General features: G+C 45.0%; 1 protein-coding gene across 2 annotated transcripts; it reads left to right on the forward strand.

Moving 5' to 3' along the window:
• Positions 1-3,745: 3,745 nt before the first annotated feature.
• On the forward strand, positions 3,746-18,034 carry aurkaip1 (aurora kinase A interacting protein 1). 2 transcript variants are annotated; one of them, XM_072478215.1, is made up of 4 exons: positions 3,746-3,833; positions 4,384-4,484; positions 16,180-16,634; positions 17,867-18,034. In XM_072478215.1, exons 2-4 carry the CDS (start codon positions 4,433-4,435, stop codon positions 17,978-17,980), a joined length of 621 nt encoding a protein of 206 aa, XP_072334316.1. In that variant the 5' UTR covers positions 3,746-3,833; positions 4,384-4,432; the 3' UTR covers positions 17,981-18,034. The 2 variants fall into 2 exon arrangements, with proteins under 2 accessions (XP_072334316.1, XP_072334317.1); XM_072478216.1 differs by lacking the exon at positions 3,746-3,833 and adding an exon at positions 4,080-4,104.
• Positions 18,035-27,547: the final 9,513 nt, after the last annotated feature.

The raw sequence follows: 27,547 nt of genomic DNA on the forward strand, positions 1-27,547 counted from the left end.
TCTCCTGCTTCTCTTGCATTCTTGTCTCTGATAATCAAACAGAATTCAATTCCATCGTCCATTTCCTGCAAACACCAGGGCCGGGATTCTCCGAAACCCCGGCCAAGTGTTGACGCCGGCGTAAACACCGGAGTGGTGTACGCTGGCATCAATGGGCCTCCTGACCCTGCAATCCACCGGTCTTTATGGGGCTAGCACGGCGCCGGAGTGCTGCGCGCTGCTCCGGCGCCGAAAGCCTGCCCTGCACGGCCAGCGCGGGTCCGCGTGACGGCCGTCTCCGCGCCGGCGCGGAGCAACATGTCGGGTCTTTACAACGGGCCCATGCAGAAGGAGGTAGGCCCCCTCCAGATTGCGCCTGCCGTGGAGTCAGATTCCCCCCCCCACCAGGATGTTCACCACGGCCGCGGGTCCGAGCTTCCGCTGGGTGGTACCAGGTTGGAGCCACGCCGGTGGGACTCGGCGGAAGTTCAGCCCGTCGTCCGCGGGGGCCTATTTCAGCAGCCCCCGACCGCGCGGGTGTGATTGGCGATGATTCTCCAGTCGCCGGAGAGTCGCAGCCCGGCATTGGAGCGGCGTGGGAATTTCCTGCCCCCCGGCGATTCTCCGACCCGGTGCGTGGAGAATGTTAGTTTTCTGTATAAGGTCAAGTGGAGATATTTGCTACTGATTTAGTGTTCAGTTCCCTTCATAAATCCTCAGATAATGAAGTAGTCAGTGCCCAGATGCAGTAAGATCTGGATAACATCCAGGCTTGGACTGAGAAGTCCCAAATAATATTTGTGTAACAAAAGTGGCAGTGCTATTATTTCCAAGTAGAGAAAATCACCTGGTGCTGGTTTAACACACTGGGCTATATAGCTGGCTTTTAAAGCAGACCAAGGCAAGCCAGCAGCGCGGGTTCAATTCCCGTACCAGCCTCCCCGAACAGACGCTGGATACCTTGGGTAGGGTGCTCTTTCCAAGAGCTGGTGCAGACTCGATGGGCCGAATGGCCTCCTTCTGCACTGTAAATTCAATGAAATTCTAGGAATGTGGTGATTAGGGGCTTTTGACAGTAACTTCATTTGAAGCCTACTTGTGACAATAAGCGATTTTCATTTCATTCTATTCATCTCCCTATGACATTCAATGGGAATATCATCCTCCAATATCCTGAGGGTTACCATTGACCAGAACTCGACTGGACCAGCCAGATAAACTGTGGTTAGCACTGCTGCCTCCATGAGCAATTCAGAGGCTAGGAATTCTGCAGTAACTACCCCGACACCCCAAAGCCTGTCTACTATCTACTAAGCATAAGAAAAGAGTCTGATGGAATACTCACAACTTGCCTGGATGAGTGTAGTTCCAACAACATTTTAGAACCTCAATCCAGGACAAAGCAGCCTGCTTGATTGGCATTCCATCCACCACCTTAATAAATTCACTTTCTCCACCACCAACTAACTGTGGCTATAGCTGCCATCTTCAAAGGGCCTCTATGATGTTATTGACACCAGGAAAACCCTGACTCTCCCATCTGGCTCATTCTCCCTGGTATGGCTCAAAGGACTCCGACTTGGAACATATCAGAAGCAAAATTCTTAGCCATTCATTGCCAGGTCTGGCTGGAGCACATCAAACACAATCAGAACCTGCTTTCCCCAGCTCACTGCTTCAGAATCATCTTGCGATGTGCCTTTCATATCTCCTTTTAAGCTATTCCACCATCTCCAACTTCAATTTTCTCTCATCTTTAAATCTGTCACCTCTAAATTGGGACTCATTTTCCTCCAATTCTCATGTTTGAATCTTTTGCAACCAGGTTGCCAGCCCCGTCACAGCACACACATCCCTAATCAACGAGAGAAATGAAAGCCTCTGACTAACTTCTATGGGCAACACTGGTTAGTACTGCTGCCTCACAGCTCCAGGGACCCAGGTTCAATTCTGGCCTCGGGTGATTGTGTGTAGTTTGCACTTTTTTCCCGTGTCTCTGTTAGTTTCCTCCGGGTGCTCCGGTTTCTTTCCACAGTCCAAAGATGTGCAGGTTAGGTGGATTGGCCATGCTAAATTGCCCCTTAGTAGGGTTACTGGGTTTCGGGGCTAGGATGGAAGCATGGGCTTAAGTAAGGTGCTCTTTCCAAGGGCCGGTGCAGACTTGATGGGCCAAAAATCCTCCTCCTGCACTGTATGATTCTATTTTGAGTTGAAACAGATAATCAATTAAACAAAATCAAACAAACTGATGGACAACGGACAGGGGCAGCCCTTTAAAAGGATATTGTCTCGAGCAAAAAAACTAATCACAAATGAAACTTTAAAAACATCAAACCAAAACGTGATTAAGAGGTCCAATATTGTCCAGGTTGCGCTGCATTTGCACATGGACTGCTTCAGTGTCAGGGATCAGGAATGATGCTATCATTGTGCAATCATCATCAAACATCCCCACATCTGACCTTATGTTTGAAGGAAGGTCATTGATGAAGCAGCTGAGGATTGTCATGCCTAGGACATTACCCTGAGGAACTCCTGCAGCAATGTCCTGCGTCTGAGTTGACTGATTTCCAACAACCACAACTATTTTCCTTTGTACCAGATATAACTCCAACCAGTGGGGTTTTCTCAAGGCTGTAATGTGGTCAGGAGCTGACTGACCCTGGCAGAACCCAAACTGAGCGGCAGTGAGCAGGTTATTACTAAATGCCACTTGAAACGCTGTTGATGACCCATTCCATCATTTGACTGATGATTGAGAGTAGACTGATAGGACGGTAATTGGCCAGGTTGAGTTTGTCTGGATTTTTGAGTACAGGACATACCTGGACAATTTTCCACATTGCTGGGTAGATGCCAGTGTTGTAGGTGTACTTGAGCAGCTTGGCTAGGGTGCAGCAAGTTCTAGAGCACATGTCTTCAGTACTATTGCCGGAAGAATGTCAGGGCCCATAGCCTTTGCAGTATCCAGTGCCTTCAGCTGTTTCTTGATATCACGTGGAGTGAATCGAATTGACTGAAGACTGGCATCTGTGATGCTGGGGACCTCTAGAGGAGACCAAGATGGATCATCCACTTGGCACTTCTGGCTGAAGATAGTTGCGAATGCTTCAACCTTGCCTTTTGCACTGATGTGGTGGGTCCCTCCATCATTAAGGTTCAGGTGCTGAGAACATCCCAGCTATCAAACAGGATTCTTTTTTGGGGGGGCCGCCCTTACCTTCATGTCCTGCACTGACGAGTCCAGATAAGGACAAATAAAACTGATCCAGGGCTTTGGCAAGAGATGCAGGAGTGATGTGAGGAAGAACGGTTTTACGCAGCGACTTGAAACTCGCTGCTCGTTGGCTGGAGGGCAGATAATAGATGAGTTAATCTATTATCTATTAAAGAAAATTGGCTGGGCACTCAAGGGAAATGAATTTGTGGAGCTACTATGTCAGGGATGGAGCTGGGAATGGGATTGAATGATTGCTCTGCGGAGAGCTGGCATGGACTCGATGGGCCGAATGGCTCTACTTTGGGGCACAAGCCTGCAGGCATGAGGAAATATCTGCTCCAGGGCTGGACACCCAATCCCAACCGACCCTTTCCCAAATGTGATTGTTCCGAAACCTTCAGATCTATTTAGTCTCGTTATTACGATTATTATTTCCAGTCAAATCGGGAAGAATCTAAACTCAGTGTGACGGTAAAGAGCAAGCCGGTTGCTATTTTGTGCAGCGGAACTTCCGCTGCGGCTCCGGCGCCGGGGGGACGGGTTTCTGCGTTGTCACCGGAAGTACGGAATATTCTTGGGTTGGGGGGGGGGGAGTTGCTGGAGCGCGAGGCCCCGGTGAGCGGGAAGGCCGCAGGTGACTTGAGGCCGGGTTCAGTCATCGGTTGTAACTCCGTGCTCCCCTCCCCCACCCCGCATCACCCCTTTCCCCATCTCCCCCTCCCCAAGTTCTCCCCCCCCCCCCCCTCCCCTTCCCAAGTCCCCGCTCCCTTCCCCCAGGGTTGCCACCCTCCAGGAATTGAAGATCAGTCAGATCTGCTGTGTCCCGCCCGGAAAAAAATCAATGGGATTTTTTTTTTTAAGTATATATTATTTCGAAATTCTCATTGAACGTTTCTCCTCACCAGGTATAACAATATTAAAAGGGGAGAGGAATGGCTATTTGAACGACAGCCAAGCATCATCAAAATGGGTGGATAAGTATTTTTGCTCTCAGACAATGGGAGTCTGCAGGCAGTGCCACCCAGGACGTGTTGGCCGAATTATGGCTGTAACGTGGGGGGTGGGAGAGAAACCTCCAGAAATACATTGAATCACTGTTGGCAACTCTGGTCCCTTTTCACTCCCTCCCCCATTTATTTCATGTTTTTTGTGGGGACTAACTATAGATCACATTTATTTTTCAGATAGAGCTGAGGGTTCCCCACATCGTTTGCTCCTGAATGAAGTACTATAATGTTTCTGTCAAGGTTGGCTTTGCAACTTGTGAAAGCACCTAGATTTCCTGGTAAGCTGAAGTCTCAGCAAGTCAGAGATATTTCAGGTCAAAGATGTTCTGGATCTTGAGGGCAAATGTTCTGGACGTGGAGTCTGTCATCCCCACTTGCATGTTGGAGCTCGCACAACATATACTTGTATGATAGCATAATCCATATTTGTGATCCGCCGTGGATATTTGTGCTTCACATTTGACCATTTGCCTTTTTAATTCTTTTGAAGGCAGTCCATAAAAAACCTTGTAAAAATAAGGAGATCTGATTAACTAATCTACTTTAATTCACAGCATATGAATGGCCAGAGCAACAGTTACGAATGGGCTCACTTAATTTGACTTATGTTCTCACCAAAATGGAACAGCCCCTCTTTGCAATGTCACTACATCGCCTTACCTTAAAAAAAATAACTGTACCCAATTCATTTTTTTCCAATTCAGGGGCAGTTTAGCATGGCCAATCCACCGAGCCTGCACATCTTTAGGTTGTGGGGGCGAAACTCACGCAAACTTGGGGAGAATGTGCAAAACCCACATGGACAGCGATCCAGAGCTGAGATCGAACCTGGGACCTCGGCGCTGTGAGGCAGCAATGCTAACCACTGTGCCACCGTGCTGCCCTGTAGGTCTGCTTACCTGACTTGGAATCTTTTGGGTTCACCTGGGAGGTCAGCCTGGGCTTTGGTTTAATGTTTCACCCAAAAGATGGCAGCAACGCAGCACTTGCCTGGTACTGCAGAGAGGTTCCAGCCTGGATTATGTGCTTAAACCTCTGGAGTGAAACGTTTTTAAAAATTCACTTCTGGGATGTGGGTGTTGCTGCCTAGGCTAGAATTCATTGCTTATCCCTAATTTCCCTTGAGAAGGTGGTGTGAGCCACCTTCTTAAACCACTGTGGTGTTGGTACACCCACTAGTGCTGTTAAGGAGGGGGCTCTAGGATTTTGACCCATTGACAGTGAAGGAAAGGTGATATATTTCCAAATCAGGGTGGTGAATGACTTGGAGGGAACTTCCAGGTGGCGGTGTTCCCATGTGTCATCTGCCCTTGTCCTTCTCGATAGTAGCAGTTGTAGGTTTGGACAGTGGTGCCTAGGAATACTTGGTGAGTTCATGCAGTGATAGCTTGGAATTGAGATGATTGCCCTCCAACAACCACAACCATCTTCCTTTGTGACAGATATGACTCCAACCAGTGGAGAGATTTCCCCTGATTCCCATTAACTTCAGTTTTGCCAGGGCTCCTTGATGCCATACTCGGTCGAATGCTGCCTTGATGTCAAGGGCAGTCAGCTCTTTTGTCCATGTTTGAACCAAAGCTGTAACGAGGTCAGAAGCTAAGTGACCCTGGCAGATCCCCAAATGAGCATTTGTGAGCAGATTATTGTTAAGTACTGCTTAATGCTTAATAATGGTAATAATAATGCCCTTTTCCATCACTTTGCTGATGATCAAGAGTAGACCGATGAGTTAGTAATTGGCTCGGTTGGATTTGTCCTGCTTTTCATGTTCAGGACATACCAGGAAAATTGTCCACATTGCAGGGTAGATGCCAGTGTTGTAGTTGTACTGAAACAGCTTGGCTAGGGGTGCGGCCAGTTGTGGAACACAAGTCTTCAGTACTATTGCTGGAATATTGTCGGGGCCCATAGTCTTTTCAACATCCAGTACCTTCAGCCCGTTTCTTGATATCACGTGACGTGGATTGAATTGGCTGAAGACTGACATCTGGGATGCTGGCGACCTCCGGAGTTGGCTGGCTGAAGATTGTTGTGAATGCTTCAGTATAGTCTTTTGTGCTGATGTGCTGGGCTTCTCCATCATTGAGGATGGGGATATTTGTGGAGCCTCCAGTGATGTGCATAATTGTCCTCCACCATTCATGACTGGATGTGGCAGGACTGCAGAGTTTGGACCTGATCTGTTGATTGTGGGATTGCTTAGCTTTGTCATTTACTTGCTGCTTATGCTGTTTGATATGCAAGTAGTCCTATGTTGTAGATGCACCAGTTTGACACCTCATTTTTAGATATGCCTTGGTTTGCTCCTGGCATGCCCTCCTGCACTCTTCATTGAACCAGCGTTAATCCACTGGCTTGGTAGAGTGGGGATATGCCGGAACATGAGGATACGGATTGTGATTAAGTACACTTCTGCCGATGGCGTACAGCACCTCATGAAGCCCAGTCTTGAGTGACTAAATCTGTCCCTTTTAACACAGCATGATGGACGGTATCCTCAATGTGAAGGTGGGATTTTGTCTCCACAAAGACTGTACGGCAGTCATTCCCTACCGATACTGTCATGGACAGATACATCTCCAGCAGACAAGTTGATGAGGATGAGGTCAAGTATGTGTTCTCTCTTGTTGGTTCCCTCACCACCTGCTGCAGACCCAGTCCTGTAGCTATGTCCTTTAGGAGTCAGCCAGCTCAGTCAGAAGAGGTACTACTGAGCCACTCTTGGTGATGGACATTGAAGTCCTCCACTCAGGGTATATTCTATGCCCTTGCCGCCCGCAGTGCTTCCTCCTATAACCTTCTGACTGAGCCAAAGCTAACCCTATTAGAATTGTGTCATAATTCAAGATTAGACTGGGTAAATTCAAGATTTGTTTGTAGGTAGATAAAGGGAATAAAGAGATCCAGGAAAAGGGCAGGTAAATGTCATTGGGGCTATTGCCCCCGCGTATGTTTCCATGTTGCTTCTGTGTATTGTACTTCTGTCTTTCACAGAAGTTCTGCTGTGACTGCAACTGTTTGTTGTTTTACAATGACAAATTTGATAACCATTAACTGATAAAATCACCCAATCCAAGTCAGCATTTAAAATAGTCAATAATCTGCTGAACTCGAGACCATGACTAGTAACATTGAGACTGTCAGCGGTTCAAAATATAAATTTTGATGAAATACAGTTCTCTCTTTTGCAGTTCCACACGTATTACAGTTGTTTTTTCTCACTTTGCTTTTGAGAATGACATGATATGTTAGTTAAAGCGCTCGTTTCATGCACCTGGTGTAACCAACTAGGGAAACATTTTACTTTTTTTTTAAATTGCGTGACTTTAAGGAGTTGTATAATCTGAATGGCAATGCAGATAGGGGCTTGGGCAGGCAAATAAATGTTCTCACTGGCTAGCGATGTGGCTGAACACTGCAACTTACAAAATGGTACTTTAGACATGTTTATTCAAACATTAGCCATTATGTAAAAATGTGCAGTCTTTTCCAGTGTAAATGATTAATTTATGAACCAAGAAAGTTCAGTAACAGAAGCATTGGTAAATTCCAGTGGTCCAGGGTGGCATGTGGCGCAGTGGTTATCACTGGGATTTATTTTTTTTAAATTCCAGTGGTTCTGTCTTTCTTGCTTTTTGGGGCAGCAAAAGACATCTGTGTCAGCTCGTGACACATTATTGTTGTAGTGTCATTTAAACAGGATCCTCTTTAAAGTGATTCAACAATCAAGAGTCAATACATTGCTAATAGATTTTCTGAATCCACACGTGACAAAGTAAGCACACATTACAAAGTATTGACAACTCCGAATTGGGCTATTTGGCCAAATCTGCCACCGATTATCAGAAAAACTCCCTAGTTTGAAGGTTTCCCAAAATGGCCAAGTCTCTGGTCATGTGAGAGTACCTTGAAGAAATGGGTGTTTATAAATAGGCGTGTATATAAATATCTGTAGTGAGAGTACCTTTAAGAAATGGGTTTTTACTACTGCAGTGATGTCAGAGAGTGGGTGGAGCTGGGCTGTCTGTCAGCTTTTTATTTTCGTTTTAGGCTGTTTGCTGCAGGGAGTGTTTTAGTTTAGTTTTCAGAGCTGGATAGCTGCAGTCACAGCCAGAAGGTGTATGAATCTCTCTCTGCAATCTAAAGGAAAGCTTGAAGGATTACTTTGTGTTGTATTCTTTGGGGGTTTTATTGGAATTAATTGTTGCTAAGATGTTCATTGTATGTTTTAAAAGGTTAACTTGAGTTCATAGAATAAACATTGTTTTGCTTTAAATAATACTTTTCCATTTCTGCTGTACCACACCTGTAGAGTCAGCCGTGTGCTCCCCATACCACAATCTATTAAAAGTTGTGGGTCAGGTGAACTCCATGATACACTTTGGGGTTCTCTAAACCCTGGCCCATAACAAATTGGGGGCTCGAGGGGGGGTAATAGTCTATCTATTGGATTGGCCTTGTGAACTTAAAGACGGTGAGATGAGAGCATATTGTGGTTGCTTTTCAGGTGTGGTATTTTACTTTAGTTTAAGTGGGGAGTGTGTTGTGGACAATGGCTCTTTCAGAGGCTCTGAAGTTTTTGGGTGTGGAGACGGTCACACACAGTACTTTACGGACAGAGACAAAAGGCAGACTGTTAGATTTGGCAAAAACATTGCAGTTAACATTACCTAACAAAATGCGAAAGGATGAGGTAATTATGGCGGTGGCTAAGCATTTAAAGTTGCCTGAGATACAGTCTGACATATTAGAAATGGCAAAGATCCAGTTGCAGATTAAGCAACTTGAACATGAAAAAGAATTAAAGCAGCTTGAATATGAAATGAGAGAAAGGGAGATACAGATCACAGAAAAAGAAAAGGAGAGAGAAGATAGAAACAAAGAAAGAGATAGAGAGGAAAGGGAAAAAGTGAGAGAGTTTGAACTTCAGAAAATGGCTATGAAACATAACTGTCAGTTAAAATTGGCAGACGTAAAGGGAAACGTACAGTTGGAGGATAATGATGAGGATAGTGAGAAAGAGCGTCATAGTCGAAGACTTGGTGAGGATCTATTTAAATATGTCCAAGCATTGCCAAGGTTTGACGAGAAGGAGGTGGAAGCCTTTTTCATTTCATCTGAGAAGGTAGCTAAACAAATGAAATGGCCACAGGACAGGTGGGTATTACTGATTCAAACAAAGCTGGTAGGTAGGGAGAGTGAAGTGTTTGCATCACTACCGGAGGAGGTACCTGAGACGTATGAGTGATGAAATTGAGTTCTTTCTGCCCTCAGTCTGGTCTCAATCAAAGGCTGAGTCGGATTTATAGGTATTCCTTTATTTTATTTCAACCCGCTTGCAAGCCTCACTCACCCTGACAAAGATCAGAGACAACAGTCTCCAACTTCTCCAGAGTGAGTGAACAAAGGGAGACAAAGCATGTGTTATCATATACATTTATGTAGCATCAAGTTTCACATACACCCGACCAAATAAGGTAATGGTAACGAATACAAGATTCTCATAGGTCTTTCTCCCACATTCCTTGACCTGGCCATGTAACCTGATTTTCACAATTACTGATCCTGATAGGCCCACTATACATTCCTCAGCCCTGGGCCCCTTTCTCCCAGCATCCTTTGCACAAAGAACCGGTCCTAATGGTTACCCATCTCCCTCCTGGCCATGCTTTGCCCAGCCCCTTTGTCCATTCCCTGCAACCCAAATTAATGTCTATAAATGCACTATCCTAATCTTCTGCTTTCCTATATTAGGGTATACCTCTACACTATCCTAACTGGTCATCCCAGTCTAATGCCCTTTTCTTTAGTTCAATTCCTCATGAGGTGAAAAAATCCATCTTAGGTGCATATGAACCAGTGCCTGAAGCCGACAGACAAAGGTTTAGAAATTTAAGGAAAGAATTTGGTCAAACATACATGGAGTTTGAAAGGCTCAAACAGAGTAATTTTGATAGTTGGATAAGGGCTTTGAAAATAGACCAAACGTATGAAGCTGTCAGAGAAATTATACTTTGGAGGAGTTTAAAAATTCAACTCCTGTTGTAGTGAGAACCCATGTGGAAGAGCAGAGGGTTAAAACTGTGAGATTAGCAGCAGAAATAGCAGCTGATTATGAGCAGTTCATAAATCAAAGCTTGGTTTCCGACATCAGTTTCAGCCTGTGAGGGATAGAAACTGGGGACATGAGAGATACTCACGTGGTAACGGTAAAGGTGATCTAATCGGAGATAATAAGGAGAGTGTACCTCAGATTAAAAAAGAAATCCAGGAGGGTGGAAGAGACATGAAAAGTTTCAAATATTTTCACTGTAATAGTGTAAAGTCACCGTGTTGGTGGTTGAAGAAAAGCACTGGGAAGGCTGATGTGGTAAAACAGGATAAGACAGTGGGGTTTGTTAAAGTGGTAAAGGAAAGCCCAAGTGAAGCAAAGGAGGTGCAAAAGATTGTACAGCCTGATCAAGAGGTGATTGATAAGAATGTGCCCAGATCTCTTTAAAGAATTTACTTGTGTGGATAAAGTTTACTCGTGTATCAGGAGGAGCAGGTAAATAAGTCACAATTTTAAGAGACACAGGAGCTAGTCAATCTTTAATGGTAAGAGATGAGGAGTTATGTAGTTTGGGAAGAATGTTGCCAGAAAATGTGGTAATATGTGGAATTCATGGTGAGAGGTGTAGTGTTGCATTATATAAGGTAAGATTGGAAAGTCCAGTGAAGAGTGGTGGAAGTGGTAGTAGGAGTAATAGAGAAACTATCTTGTCCAGGAATACAGTTTATCTTGGGTAATGATATAGCTGGATTGCAGGTGGGAGTGATGCCTACTGAGGTTGATAAGCCAGTGGAAAATCAGATAACTGAAGTGTTGAAGGATGAATATCCTAGGATTTTTCCGGATTGTGTAGTAACAAGGTCGCAAAGTCACAGGTTAAGACAAGAGGAGAAATCAAAGAGTGAAGATGAGATTAAAGTGCAATTATCAAAATCATTTTTGATCAAATGGTTGAACAAGAACAGGTGGAGGATGAGGCGGATATTTTTAGTTCAGGAAAATTGGCGGAGTTACAACAGAAAAATGTAGAAATAAATCGGATGTATCAGAAAGCATACATGGAAGAGGAATCTGAGTGTGTACCAGAGTGTTATTACCGTAAAAGTGATGTCGTGATGAGAAAATGGAGACCTTTACATATGCAGGCGGATGAAAAGTGGGCAGAAGTTCATCAAGTAGTATTGCTGGTAGGCTATAGAAAGGAGGTGTTGCGAGTTGCACATGAGGTACCAGTGGGAGGTCATTTGGGAATAAGGAAAACTCAAGCTAAAATACAAAAACATTTTTATTGGCCTGGACTACATAAAGATGTAGTTAAATTTTGTCAATCATGTCAAGTGATAGGGAAACCAGCACCCTTTAATAACCATTCCAGCAATTGAGGAACCTTTTACAAGTTCCTAATTGATTGCATGGACCAATCCTAAAACCAAAAGTGGGAATCAATGTCTTGACTATAATGGATGTATTTACTAGGTTTCCAGAGGCCATTCCAGTACGTAATATTACAGCTAAAAAGATTGTGGAGGAGTTACTAAAATTCTTTACTAGATATGGACTACCCACAGAAATACAATAGGATCAAGGATCAAATTTTACCTCGAGGTTATTCAAAGAAGTTATGGCTAGCTTAGGAATAAAACAATTTAAATCAACTTCATACCATCCAGAATTGCAGGGAGCGTTAGAAAGGTGGCATCAGACATTAAAGACAATGTTGAGGGCTTATTGTCAAGATTATCCAGAGGATTGGGATAAAGAAATTCCATTCGTACTGTTTGCAATTCGGGATGCACCTAATGAGTCAACCAAATTCAGTCCTTTTGAACTAATTTTTGGTCATGAGTTAGGAGGACCACTTAAATTGATTAAGGAAAAATTGGTGAGTGAGAAATCGGAAATTACATTATTGGATTACGTGTCAAATTTTAGGGAACGATTAAATAGAGCATGGTGAATTGGCGAGAAAACATTTGAAAGTTGCACAAAATATGATGAAAAGGGTAGCGGACAAGAAATCCAAAGTTTTGCCTGTGGAGATAAAGTTTTAGTATTGTTACCAGTGGTAGGTGAACCGTTAAAAGCAAGGTTTTGTGGACCTTATCAGATTGAAAGGAAATTAAGTGAGGTGAATTATGTGGTAAAAACACCAGATAGAAGGAAGACTCACCGAGTGTGTCATATGAATATGCTTAAAAGGTACTTTGAAAGGGAAGGAGAGAAAAGGGAAGAGGTTTTGATGATTCTAACTCAAAGTGACGAACCAAATCCAGATGACTGAATTTGACATACCTCAAATTAAATTGGAAAACGAGGATGTTCTTACAAATTGGGATAAATTGTTGAGTTACCTTCCAGAGGAAAAACGGACTGACCTGAAAGAGTTATTGATAACACATGGGCAAGTTTGTCGAGATAAATTGGGAAGTACTAAAATGGCTATACATGATGTAGATGTGGGAAATGCTGTTCCAATCAAACAACATCCATACAGACTTAACCCTTTAAAATTGGCACAGGTTAACAAAGAGATTGAGAGTATGCTTAAAAATTGCATAATTGAAGTGGGTTGCAGCCAATGGAGCTCACCCATAGTGATGGTACCAAAACCAGACGTACCCAACAGTTGCGTGTGGACTATAGAACGGTTAATGCAGTTACAAGAATGGACTCTTATCCTGTCCCATGTTTGGAGGATTACATTGAGAAAGTGGGACAATCAGCTTTTATTTCCAAACTGGATTTACTTAAAGGTTACTGACAGGTACCTTTATCGAAAGGGCGAAGGAGATTTCAGCTTTTGTGACTCCAGATGGTATATACCAATTCAAAGTTATGGCATTTGGCATGAACAATGCCCCAGCCTCATTTCAACGATTACCTAACAAAGTTGTTTCAGGATTACCCAATTGTGCAGTATACATTGACGATCTGGTAATTTTCAGCCTGACATGGCCAGAGCATTTGAAACATCTGATGGAGTTATTCGATCGACTTCAGGAGGCGGGTTTGGTAATAAACCTAGCCAAAAGTGAATTTGGAACGGCCCAAGTCACTTTCCTTGGCCATACAATCGGACAGGGTCGAATGGTCCTACGGAATGAAGACAACAAAGAAAAATTACAGCACAGAATCAGGCCCTTCGGCTCTCCAAGCCTGCGCCGGTCCAGATCCTCTATTTAAAACTGTCGCCTATTTTCTAAGGATCTGTATCCCTCTGCTCCCTGCCCATTCATGTATCTGTCTAGATACATCTTAAATGACGCCATCGTGCCCGCCTCTACCACCTCCGCCAGCAATGCATTCCAGGCACCCACCACCCTTTGCGTAAAGAACATTCCACGCATATCTCCCTTAAACTTTTCCCCTCTCACCTTGAACTCGTGACCCCTAGTAATTGAGTCCCCCACTCTGGGGAAAAAGCTTCTTGCTATCCACCCTGTCTATACCTCTCATGATTTTATAGACCTCAATGAAGTCCCCCTCAACCTCCGTCTTTCTAATGAAAATAATCCTAATCTACTCAACCTCTCTTCATAGCTAGCGCCCTCCATATCAGGCAACATCCTGGTGAACTTCCTCTGCACCTTCTCCAAAGCATCCACATCCTTTTGGTAATGTGGCGACCAGAACTGTACGCAGTATTCCAAATGTGGCCGAACCAAAGTCTTATACAACTGTAACATGACCTGCCAACTCTTGTACTCAATACCCCTTCCGATGAAGGAAAGCATGCCGTATGCCTTCTTGACCACTCTATCAACCTGTGCAGCCACCTTCAGGGTGGACCTGAACACCCAGATCTCTGTACATCAATTTTCCCCAGGGCTTTTTCATTTACCGTATAGTTCGCTCTTGAATTGGATCTTCCAAAATGCATCACCTCGCATTTGCCCGGATTGAACTCCATCTGCCATTTCTCCGCCCAACTCTCCAATCTATCTATATTCTGCTGTATAGTATTGAGGAGTTTTCAATACCCTCGAGACAAAGGGAAATAATGTGATTTCTCGGCATGAGTGGATTTGATCGAACATTTGTGCAAAAGTTCTGTAGTGTGATAGCTCCAATGATGGACTTGCTGAAGAAACACAAAAATTTCATTGGACAGCGGACTTTCAACAGGCATTTGACTGCCTGAAAGCTGTGATAACCAATGCTCCTGTGTTGGAGAATTACAAGGGACTCTGCAATCAAATTGAACTAAAGTTTCTGACTTTAAAGAGAAATGCCGAGGCGTAGAGAAATGGACGGATCGTGCAGAGACCTTCTTGTTCAAAGAGACTGTCAATGAGGGAGCATTTCAGTTGGAGGAAGAACAAAAATGGACCTGTTTGCGTGTGTTGTTTTTTTGAAACGAAAAAGTATATTTACTGTGTGCATTTCTTAAAGGATAGTGAAAAATGAAACGATCTTGAAGTTGATGGGTTTTTTTTTCTTGGAAGGAGGTGTCATGTGAGAGTACTTTTAAGAAATGGGTGTTTATAATTGGGTGTGTATATAAATATCTGTAGTGAGAGTACCTTTAAGAAATGGGTGTTTACTACTGCAGTGATGTCAGAGTGGGTGGAGCTGGGCTGTATGTCAGCTTTTTACTTTCGTTTTGGGCTGTTTGCTGCAGGGTGTGTTTTTAGTTTTGTTTTCAGAGCTGGATAGCTGCAGTCACAGCCAGAAGGTGTATGAATCTCCCTCTCTAATCTAAAGACTGTAAATCGATCCTGGTGATTTAAAACTAATAACAGTAGTGACTTTAACCTGATGTGCTTCTGGTAAAAGGTGTTTTAAGTCGTATGGATGTTAAAAGGAAAGCTTAAAGGATTACTTAGTGTTGTATTCTTTGGGGGTTGTACTGGAATTAATGGTTGCTAAGATGTTCACTATGTTTTAAAAAGGTTAACTTGAGTTCATAGAATAAACATTGTTTTGCTTTAAAAAATACTTTTCCATTTCTGCTGTACCACACTTGTCGAATGGGCCGTGTGCTCTCCATACCACAATCTATTAAAAGTTGTGGTTCAGGTGAACTCCATGATACACTTTGGGGTTCTCTACACCCTGGCCCATAACAACAGGAACACTCATTTAAAAAAAGAAATTCAGTGTACCCAATTAATATTTTTCAATTACGGGGCTATTTAGCATGGTCAATCCATCTACAGTGCACATATTTGGGTTGTGGGGTCGAAAACCACGCAAACACTGGGAGAATGTGCAAACTCCACACGGACAGTGACCCAGAGCCGGGATCGAAACTGGGACCTCAGCACCATGAGACAGCAGTGCTAACCACCGTGCTGCCCCAGGAATACTCATTTGATTGTGTTGCGTAGCAAATAGGAGATTTATTTATTTATTTTTTAAATTTAGAGTATCCAATTCATTTTTTCCAATTAAGGGGCAATTTAGCATTTCCAATCCACCTACCCTGCACATCATTTGGGGGCGAAACTCACGCAAACATGGGGAGAATGTGCATACTCCACATGGACAGTGACCCAGAGCCGGGATCGACCCTGAGACCTCGGCGCCGTGAGGCAACCGTGCTAACCACTTGCGTCACTGTGCTGCCCATGCAAGAATGAGATTTTAATCCTAATTTATATTTTACTTGGGCCTCTCCCAATGTTGCCCTTAGCCTTGGACCGAAGGAAAAATGCTTTGTAGATTTTGTTGCTGACACTGTCAGTGCTGCACCATGGTAAACCTGCATGAGAAGGTGCTCTTCGTCTGTGAAGTAGGGGCTTCTTCTATGTCTATTTTTTACTTCCCCAGTGACATTCCAGAGATTGTCGTAGTTTCTCTAGAAAGTCGAATCTAGGTCTTGAAACGTGTTCCTCAATCAATTTAGTGCTTTTGCAAGACTTAATAGATTAAAATAGTTGTTGAATTTTATACAAACTCTGCTCTTTCGTTTATAGGAACTCCATCTGTTCTTGGTTCTGCTATTCAGCAATGGAAAGCACTGTCCAGAAATTGCGATGCACAGCCTCATCAAATCAAGGTGAAACCACAGCGTTGGTGTACACTGGAGCTTGAGCTGGAGGAGTTCCTGATTCCACGGAAATTGTCCATCAGCCCATTAGAAAGCTGGCTCACGATTAGGTACTGTGTACCCAGATTGGATCAAAGCCATGATCAAATTATTGGGATAAGTGTCCAGCATCCTCAGCAGTATGACTGCCCTTCAGCTGAAGGAGTTCTGCATTTTGGAGAGAACGGAGAAGTGATCGATTATAGTGTAGATAAAATCCAGTGTAAAAATGTACTGAAAATTCGCAGGAGAAAAATGAACAGGCACAAGTACAAAAAATTGCTAAAGCGTACAAAGTTTTTACGTAGACGGATCAAGGAAAACCGCAGGCGAAAGCGACAAGTAAGTTAACATAATGGCAGTCACGCAAAATGTCTGGAGTTTGTCAACAAGCCACCTAAGCAAATGGGACACTTCTTATGGAAATATAGTTTAAAAGACATTTATTTTTAAAAATAAATTTAGAGTTCCCAATTCTTTTTTTTCCAATTAAGGGCAATTTAGCATAGTCAATCCACCTACCCTGCACATCTTTGGGTTGTGGTGGTGAGACCTACGCAGACATGGGAACAATGTGCAAACTCCACACGAACAGTGACCCGGTGTCAGGGTCGAACTCGGGTCCTTAGCGCCGTGAGGCAGCAGCACTAGATTGAAAAACATTTAAGCAAATATTTTGAAGGTTAATTCTGTGAAAAATTGTTTCAGTATTTACACTTCATATCTTCATATCCCTGATCACGAAAGAAGATTACTGTACCACTGAACTGTTGAAACACATTGGGCCATACATATTTATTGTAACATGTTGTGCCACTTAATAAATGTGTTAAAAATTAATGAACAAACAAGTAAGTCTCCCCTCCCCCCACTGCTCAGTATTTCTTCCCACCTGTTTTTCCCGAGGACAAATGGGGTAAATCATGGTTACTGACAGACATATAAAATAAGAGCTGAAATGGGCCATTCCACCCTTTTGAGCCTGATTCGCCATTCACTGCAATCCAGGTTGATCGTTTATCTCAGTTTCAAGCATTTCAGACAATTGGCCATTTTTCACGTGCCAAACAAAGTTGAGAGTTGTCAATTATTATTTGAATAGTAGGTGGAGAGACTGGGAAAGGAATCGCAGCTTCATTCTCAGCTTTGTGCTCACCTGACATACACACAGCCAGCTGCAGCTGTGAGCCACTGACTAGCAATCAGGAACAGCTTCTGCCACACCCTGTCCCTTCATTTATTATTAGGTGAGCTAATTCAGCCCCTATCACCACTTGAATTTCAAACATTCCTGTTTTTATCTGCATAGTTCTATCAAACCACATGTATACGATTTCCCATTAAGCATCCCGGAGAGTATAACCTTTGGGAAAGGACGTATTTAATTTTTGTAAGAAAACATCTTTATATTGTGCCTGTGGACACAATGACATTTTAAAACTGAAAGTTTGAAGGCCGTTTCAAATATCAGATGTGTTCCTTTAGACTGTCAGAGGAGCGTGGACCGGTGATTAAATATACAATTTTCTATCCTAGTGTTTTAGCCCTAATTTTCTGACCCTGTGTTTTCACAGGTCAAGTTTGAGAACGATTTGAAGAAAATCTGGAAGAGAGCTGGACTGAAGAAACCACCAGAAGGCTGGCAGGCACCAAAGATATTTCTGAAACGATATGGAAAGTCTGAATGACACTGGAAGAAGCAGCTGTGCTCTATATAAAGTGAAGGAAAATGTTTTGAAGAATAGCTGTCTGGAGTCCTATTTTAAAACCGTAATTGAATGATTTGTGTTGTCTTTGCAAAGAGGAAATGTGGTGGACATGGGGATAAAATAGATATCTTGTTAATAAGTTTAAACTTTGAATTTGGGAGTTAGATCTTCAGCTCAAAAAATGAGGTATTTTATAACAACAACTTGCATTTAGAAAGTGCTTTTAAAATAGTCAAAAATCCCAGCGTAGGGCAGCACGGTGACGCAGTGAGTTACTGCGGCCTCACGGCGCTGAGGTCCCAGGTTCAATCCTGGCTCTGGGTCACTGTCCGTGTGGAGTTTGCACATTCTCCCCATGTTTGTGGGGGTTTCGCCCCCACAACCCAAAAGTTGTGCAAGCTAGGTGGATTGGCCACGTTAAATTGCCCCTTAATTGGAAAGAAATGAATTGGGTACTCTAAATTTATAATTTAAAAACAACATCCCAGCGTGTTTCACAGGACTGGTATCAAACAGAATTTGACACCAATCCACATGAGGAGAAACTGGAGCAGCTGACTGAAACCAGGGATCAAGAGGTCAGTTTTTTGGCTTGTCTTAGAGGAGGGGAGAGAGGTTTAGGAAGAGAATTCTCGAGCTCAGGTTCTCAACAGCTGAATGCATGGCAACGGGCAGTCAAGTTATTAAAACTAGGGATGCACAAGAGGGCGGGATTGGCGGAGTGCAGCGATCTCAAGAGGGTTTAGCGGCTGAACAAAGTTGCAGAGATAAGGAAGGCAAGGAATGGCGGGATTTCATAAACAGGCGAGAGTATTAAAACTCCAGGGTCTGATGGGTGCTAGGTGAAAAGGACTTGGTATGAGTCTGTATACAGGCAGCCACGTTTTGGATGAGCTGAGGTTTACATAAAGTGCAGGAGGTTAAAAAAAAGCATGGATGGGACGGCGCTCAGGTCCCAGGTTCGATCCCGGCCCTGGGTCACTGTCCGTGTGGAGTTTGCACATTCTCCCCGTGCTTGCGTGGGTTTCGCCCCCACAACCAAAGATGTGCAGGGTAGGTGGATTGGCTACACTAAATTGCCCCTTAATTGGAAAAAATGAATTGGGTACTCTTAAAAAAAAAAATTAAAAAAAAATTATTTTTTTTTTTTTCAAAAGAGATGGGTTAAAATGGATGAACAGTTTAGTGATTTTTTAAAAAAAAGCATGGATAGGGGTTTCAGCTGCAGATGAGCTGAGGCAGGATTGGGGTCACGCAATATTAAGGAGGTGAGAGTGTGCAGACTTGGTGATGGAGAGGATATGGAGTTGACTTGACCAAATAGGCTGCCAAGGTTGCAAGCTATCTGGTTCAACATCAGACTGGCCAAGGAAACGGTTGGAATCAGTGGCTAGGGAACAGAGGTCATGGTGTGACTAAAGACACCAAGGCTAATATTTAATTTTTGCTCATCCATTGTTGGATGTCAGGCAAGCAGTGTGACATCAAATAGTCGAAGGGTCAATGGGGCAGCAGGAAAGTAGAGCTGGAACATATCCGTTCGTATCAAACGGTAGGGCGTCCTCAATGCTCTTGATGTATGTACCTGATGTTTTTGGATGATGTTACTTTGGTTGGCAGAAGAGAATTGGGAAGGAAGAGCCAAAGGTACCCCACCCACTGGTGCACTCCAGTAACAGTTTCTCAAAGAGAAACAACTGCAGGTGATACTCTAACTGCGACTGGATACGAATGTAATTCCTGACTTTGCATTTCAGTGCTTTGGTTGCTGGGTTCAAACAAGCCGAGGAAATGGGCACATAGATAGGAGACAGTAACAAGGTTCAGGACTTTGGAGAGGAAAGGATGATTGGAGATAGGGGGTGGGATTCTCTGTAGCCCGATGCCAATTTTGGGATCGGGTGGAGAATGGCTTCCAATGCCAGATTCGGGGCAGGCGCTGCTTTTGACGCCGGTTGGCAATGCTCCGCTCCCTCCAAATCAACGTCATCACTTGCAAATCCGCACTTGCAAATCCGTTGGCACATCATCAGCCGGCCCACCCCGATGGCCAAGTTCCCGACGGCGCAGGCCACGTGTGGTCCCAGCCGTCGGGAATTTGGCGTGCCGCTCGCGGACAGTGTCCAGCGCCGCCACACTCGTCTGGGATCCGTGCTGCTGGCTGGGGGGTTGTCGCTAGCGCTGGGGGGGAGGGGGGAGTTGTGGAGGAGAGGTGGGCGGGTTAGGGTTCCAGCACGGCCGATGCCAGGTATTCTGGTGCGACCGGTGCTGCTAGTCAGGACTGCGCATGCGCAGCTGGGGATCCGGCGATTCTGTGGCCATTTTCCGCGCGATCTATTGGTGTTCCACGTGGTGCCGGTGCTAGCCCCACACCGGTATTGGAATCAGTGAGTGGTTCACACTGATTTACCCGTTGTGAATCACCCGCGGATTCTCCGTTGGCACCGGAACGTAGCCTCATGAATGGAGAATTCCACCCACAGTGTGTTTTTTGAGAGGTGGAGGCTGTTGCAGGTGAGGGGGCAGTTAGCAGCTAGCTTGGGGGGAGAGGAAGGGAAGTTGTGTGTTTAAAAAAAAAAAAAAAAAAATTTATTAAAGGTTTTCATAAAATATCAATAACAAAATGAGAAAGAAAAAAAAACCCAACAGGGTTAAGTACAAAACACAATCTAAAAAAGCAACCCCACCCCCGGACATAAATAATAAATTAACATTAATACCCCAACTTAACACAACGGGTGTATAGACCCTCCAGTGTAAATAACATAAACAAAAATAAAGTTAAACCCCCACCGAGCTGCTACTGCCATTGACCAATGTCTAGTGTTCTGCCAGAAAGTAAGAACGGTTGCCACCGCCTAAAGAACCCTTGTATCGACCCTCTCAAGGCGAATTTCACCCTCTCCAATTTAATGAACCCTGCCATATCGCTGATCCGAGATTCCACGCTTGGGGGCCTCGCATCTTTCCACTGAAGGAGAATCCTTCGCCGGGCTACCAGGGACGCAAAGGCCAGAATTCCGGCCTCTTTCGCCTCCTGCACTCTCGGCTCCTCTGCCACCCCAAATCTTGCGAGCCCCCAGCCTGGTTTGACCCTGGATCCTACCACCCTCGATGCCGTCCTCGCTACGCCCTTCCAAAATTCCTCCAGCGCTGGGCATGCCCAGAACATATGGGTGTGATTTGCTGGGCTCCCTGAGCACCTAACACACCTGTCCTCACTCCCAAAGAACCGGCTCATCCTTGTCCCTGTCATGTGTGCCCTGTGCAGCACCTTAAACTGTATGAGGCTGAGCCTCATGCATCAAGAGGAAGAGTTCACCTTCCCTAGGGCATCTGCCCACATCCCCTCTTCGATCTCCTTTCCCAACTCCTCCTCCCACTTTCCTTTCAACTCCACCACCGAGGCCTCCTCCTCCTGCATCACCTGGCAAGTTTCCGAGATCTTCCCCACTCCCACCCACCCCCCCGAGAGCACCCTGTCCTGTACTGTGTGTGGCAGTAGCCGCAGGAATTCCACCACCTGCCGTCTGGCAAACGCCCTTACCTGTAAGTACCTGAAGGTGTTCCCCGGGGGGAGCCCGTACTTCTCCAGCTCACCCAAGCTCGCGAACTTCCCGTCCACAAACAGGTCCCCCAACTTTCGTATCCCTGCCCTGTGCCACCCCGAAAACCCTCCACCTGTTCTTCCTGGGGTGAACCGGTGGTTCCCCCTTAATGGGGTCCACGCCAAGGCCCCAACTTCCCCCCCTTTGCCGCCTCCACTGCCCCCAAATTTTGAGGGCCGCCACCGCCACTGGGCTCGTGGTATACCTCCTTGGAGGGAGTGGCAGCGGCGCCGTTGCCAGCGCCCCCAGACTTGTACCCACACAGGTCTCCAGCCTCTTCCATGCAGCCCCCTCCCCCTCCATCACCCATTTACGCACCATCGTCGCATTGGCGGCCCAGTAGTACCCACAGAGGTTGGGCAGCGCCAGCCCCCCCCTATCTCTACTCCGCTCCAGGAACACCCTTCTCACCCTCGGAGTGAAGTTGAGTGTTTAGTGATTCAATGGGAACAGGTTAGTGGGGGCATACGATTTCAATCAATTATATATTCCACAAACGTCCACAATCACACTGGTGTATTAGAATCATAGAATTTACAGTGCAGAAGGAGGCCATTCAGCCCACTGAGTCTGTACCGGCCCCTGGAAAGAGCACCCCACTTAAGCCCACACCTCCACCCTATCCCCGTAACCCCACCAACCTTTTGGACACTAAGGGGCAATTTAACATGACTAATCCACCTAACCTGCACATCTTTGGACTGTGGGAGGAAACCAGAGCACACGGAGGAAACCCACGCAGACATGGGGAGAAAATGCAAACTCCACAGTCACCCAAGGCCGGAATTGAACTAGGGACACTGGAGCTGAGGCAGCAATGCTAACCACAATGCCGCCCCATTGCTGAAAAGGGATCCATGTTACCGAAGCTTTTCATCTTGCAATCATCAGGACAAACAAATTTCAAGCAATCAACTATTTTCTACAGGAGAAAAGGCAGATGATTTGTTGACAAGATGATGCTGGCACCATGGAGCAAACAACAGGAAATTTTGGGCTTCCCAAGAAATTAAAAACATCCCACAAGGCTTGAACATATTCCTCCTGGCAGTGAACGGGTTCCTGCCTGTGAATGTGTGTCACTTCTAGCAAGGGTAAATGAGCTACGTTACAAACTCTAACCCTAACTCTAACCTAACCCTTTGACAAAGGGTCATCTGGACTCGAAACGTTAGCTCTTTTCTCTCCCTAAAGATGCTGCCAGACCTGCTGAGATTTTCCAGCATTTTCTCTTTGGTCTGCGTTACAAACTTGACTGATTATCTCAAATTGGTTGTTAATGTAGCTGTTAGTGCACTTCAAGTCCTGCCCAATCACAGAATCATACCTAAACATAGGATGTTTTGGGGGTTTTGTAAACGTTGGCTGGTCTGAGTACAGTCTGTACTCTGCTTATTATGAGCAATCGCAGGAATATGCAGTTTGATTCAATCAGCCAATTGTTGGGACGTATGGCCTATGTACCTGCCGCCTTTTTGGAATTACCTGGGAGCTAGGCAAGCCCCTGGTTTGCTTTCTCCATAGCAGTGCCAATCAAAGTTGACTTGCCAACCAATCAGTATCCTTTTCTGCTGTGGTATTCATTGCTGTGATTGATTGAAAGTTGGCATGGTAAGTGGTAGAGTAATACTAGTGAACATGACCACAATATTGTGGAGTTTAAGTTTAGGCTTAAGAGAAAAGAGTACAACAGAAATATTCAACCATGGGGAGGTTGATGGAAGAGCTAAAGAAACAAAATCAACAGTACTGCAGAGGACAAAAGTGGGAGAACATTGGAATGTACAAGACGAGAGAAGGATTAGACCATAAGGCTCCTCAAGCATGCCCTACCATTCGACACGAACGGGTATGTTCCAGCTCATCTTTTCATTCCTCTCACCATTTCTCTTGTCTCTGAGAGATCAAAAATCTATCTCAGTCTTAAAGATCCTCAACAATGCAGCATCCACAACCCTCTAGGGTCAGGACTCCAAAGATTTGCAACCCTCTAAGTAAAGAAATTTCTACGATTGCCTCTTATTCTTGTAAATTCCAGAGGGCATGGAACCAATTTACTCAGCCTTTCATCATAGAACAGGCAGGCTTCTTTCCCAGGAACCAATCTGCTGACGCTTTGCTGTACGGGCAGCACGGTAGCACAGTGGGTAGCACTGTTGTTTCACAGCTCCAGGGTCCCAGGTTCGATTCCCGACTTGGATCACTGTAAGGAGTCTGCACGTTCTCCCTGTGTCTGCGTGGGTTTCCTCCGGGTGCTCCAGTTTCCTCCCACAGGTCCCGAAAGACGTGCTGTTAGGTAATTTGGACATTCTGAATTCTCCCTCTGTGTACACGAACAGGCGCCAGAATGTGGCGACTCGGGGCTTTTCACAGTAACTTCATTGCAGTGTTAATGTAAACCTACTTGTGACAAAGATTATTATTATTACTGCCTCAGCAAATATATTGTTCCTCAGATATGGAGACCAAATTTACTCAGGTTACTCCAGGTATGGTCCCACCAAAGCCCTGTATGAATGTGGAAAGTCTTAATCTTGTGTTCCAATCCCCTTGCAATAAAGGCCAACAAGCAAATTGCCATTCTAATTGCTTGTTGCATCTGCATGCTATCTTTCTCTATTTCTGGTACAAGTATAGCGAAGTCTCTCAACATCAATGTGTAGATGTATCATGACATTTAAGAACTATTCTGCTTTTCTGTTACTACCAAACATGAAGAACCTCGTACTTCCCCACATTATACTCCATCCACAGAAGTAAGCCATTTACCCCCTCCAACCTGTGTCACCATTCAATTAAATCACCACAACACCATGTACCCATTATGACTCCATATTGTTTAATACAATTAACAAACATGAACCAATATCTGATTTAAAAAAAATTATTTTAAAATTACGAATTGCGCTATGTTTCATGTTTAGAAATATTCAGAGTAGTTAGCACAGAAACACTTAAGGAAGAAGGGTAACAGGAATAAAGGGAAAAATGTCCATTTAAGGTGATAATTTAAAAAAATATATTTTTATTCGAGCTTTTCCATTTTTACAGACAATACAACACACCGTCAAAACTGGTACAGTACAGCGTGATCAATGTCAGGAGGAAACCCAACACAGTTGATTCAGTTAACTTGGCGGTTCCTCACATGCATAAATTAGAGAGGATAAGTAACAGGGTGAGGGGAGGGGAGGGGGGGGAGGATAAAGCCATGAAAACATGGCAAAATAGTGCACACCCTTGTATTTGGTAGAGGTGGAACTACATAACCTACGGAAAACCTTGTAGGAATAAGCCAGAAAGTATGGAGCCTGAGTATTTGAGATAGGGGCCCCATACATTTTGGAATGCATCTGATTTAGATCAGATTATACAGGTTAGAAATTCCTTTGGGATGTAATGCATAGTAATTTTTGCCAATTCTGAACATGAGGCTAATCGCTAATCAAGGAACAAAGGAGATTCTTCCACTCTCAAATGTTCAGATATTGTGCAGTCTTTTCTTACTGGCATCAATTATCTTTTTGTCTGAATGTCCCAGAACCAAGATTAAACACTAAGGCCAAATCAAATAGCTGCTCAAGCTCTTTAAGTACGCCCTACCCGTAGGATTTAATTTTGACACAGGACCAGACACATTGTATAGTCTCCTCTCATTAGTTTGCATTGGGCTGGTTTAGCACACTGGGCTAAATCGCTGGCTTTTAAAGCAGGCCAGCAGCACGGTTCAATTCCCGTACCAGCCTCCCCGAACAGGCGCCGGAATGTGGCGACTAGGGGCTTTTCACAGTAACTTCATTTGAAGCCTACTTGTGACAATAAGCCATTTTCATTTTCATTTCAGTGAGGATATAATGAGGTCTACCCCGTGTAACATGCAGACTGTACAATATTTTAAGTTGTGCCTCCTTTGTTGTGTTACAGACTGAGATTTCATTGGCATTTTCCCCCAGATAGTGAGGTGCGATAGGTTTTTCCACCCAAAATGACACTCCCACCCATGAATTAGGAGCAGGAGCAAGTAGGCTATTCAGCCCCTCGACCCTGTTCCATCATTGATAAGATCATGTCTGGTCCGATTGCGGCCTCAGTTCTACTGTCCCCTCTACCCTCTATACCCTTTGACTCTGGTGGCAATCATCAATCTCTTTAACTCAGTCTTAGAAATATTCAGCAACTTGCAACCTCCACCACTCTCTAAGAGAATGCCACAGACTAATGACTACCGAGAGAAGACATTTCTCCTTTTCTCTACCTTAAGTGGGAAGCCCTTATTTTGAAATGGGTCCCCCCAGTTCTAGATTCCCCCATGAGGAGAAACATGTTCAGGCAGCATTTACCCTGCGCTACCGTGCTGCCTCAATTAACAAGATGACATATTGACCAGAATTCTCCGGCTGTTGGTAATGTCTGTTCCCGCTGGCAGAGCACCCCTGCCCGTGGGTTTCCTGGTGGCATGGAGTGGCTTCAATGGGAAATCCCATTGACAAACGGAGGGAGTAGCGGATCCCTCCACCAGCGAATGCCGTGCCGCGGAGAAACACAGCTAGGGGACTGGGAGCAGAGGAGACTGAGAGGGGGGACATGATTGAGATGCATAAAATGATGAGGGGATTAGATAGCGTGGACCGGAACAAACATTTCCCCTTGGTGGAGTGGTCAATGATCAGGAGCATAATAAGTATTGGGCGGCAGGGTGATGCAGTGGTTAGTGATGCTGCCTCGCGGCGCCAAGGACCTGGATTCGATCCCAGCCCCGAGTAACTGTTCATGTGGAGTTTGCACATTCCCCTCATGTCTGCTTGGGTCTCACCCCCACAACCCAAAGATGTGCAGAGAGGTGGATTGGCCACGCTAAATTGCCCCTTAATTGGGAAAAAAAAGAATTTTAAAAGACTATAAATTTATTTTTAAAAAATATTTAAGAAGTATTTAGAAGTGCACTCGTGGGCAGCATGGTTGCGCAGTGGTTAGCCCTACTGCCTCACAGCGCTGAGGATCCGGGATCGATCCCGGCCTCAGGTCACTGTTCGTGTGGATTTTTCACATTCTCCCTGTGTTTGCGTGGGTCTCATCCCCACAACCCAAAGACGGGCAGACAGTGCAGGGATCCCTCGTAGCCGTTCCCCTTCAAAACAAGTATACCGTTTTGGATGCTGTTGGGGGGGGGGGATGACCTACTGGGGGAAGGCCCTAGCGGCCAGGTGTCGCACTGAGTCTGTCTCTGGGGCTCAGAAGGGAAGGGGGAGAATAGAAAAGCAATAGTGATAGGAGACTCAATGGTTAGGGGAATAGATAGGAGATTCTGTGGTCGTGGGCGAGACTCCCGGAAGGTATGTTGCCTACTGGGTGCCAGGCCAGGGATGTCTCGGATCGTGTCTTCAGGATCCTTAAGGGGGAGGGGGAGCAGCCAGAAGTCGTGGTGCACATTGGTACCAACGACGTAGGTAGGAAAAGGGGTGTGGATTTAATAATCGAGTTTAGGGAGTTAGGCTGGAAGTTAAAAGCCAGGACAGACAGAGTTGTCATCTCTGGTTTGTTGCCGGTGCCACGTGATAGCGAGGCTAGGAATAGGGAGAGAGTACAGTTGAACACGTGGCTGCAGGAATGGTGTAGGAGGGAGGGCTTCAGGTATTTGGATAATTGGAGCGCATTCTGGGGAAGGTGGGACCTGTACCAGCAGGACGGGTTGCATCCGAACCAGAGGGGCACCAATATCCTGGGAGGGAGGTTTTCTAGTACTCTTCGGGAGGGTTTAAACTAATTTGGCAGGGGAATGGGAACCGGATTTGTAGTCCAGCAACTAAGGTACCAGATGTTCAGGACATCAAAGCATGTAGTGAGGCAGTGGGGAAGGTAACACTGACAAAGGAGAGTACTTGCAGGCACGGAGATGGGTTGAAGTGTGTATACTTCAACGCAAGAAGCATCAGGAATA

This window comes from Scyliorhinus torazame, chromosome 16, assembly GCF_047496885.1.
Source record: "Scyliorhinus torazame isolate Kashiwa2021f chromosome 16, sScyTor2.1, whole genome shotgun sequence".
Lineage (NCBI taxonomy): Eukaryota > Metazoa > Chordata > Chondrichthyes > Carcharhiniformes > Scyliorhinidae > Scyliorhinus > Scyliorhinus torazame.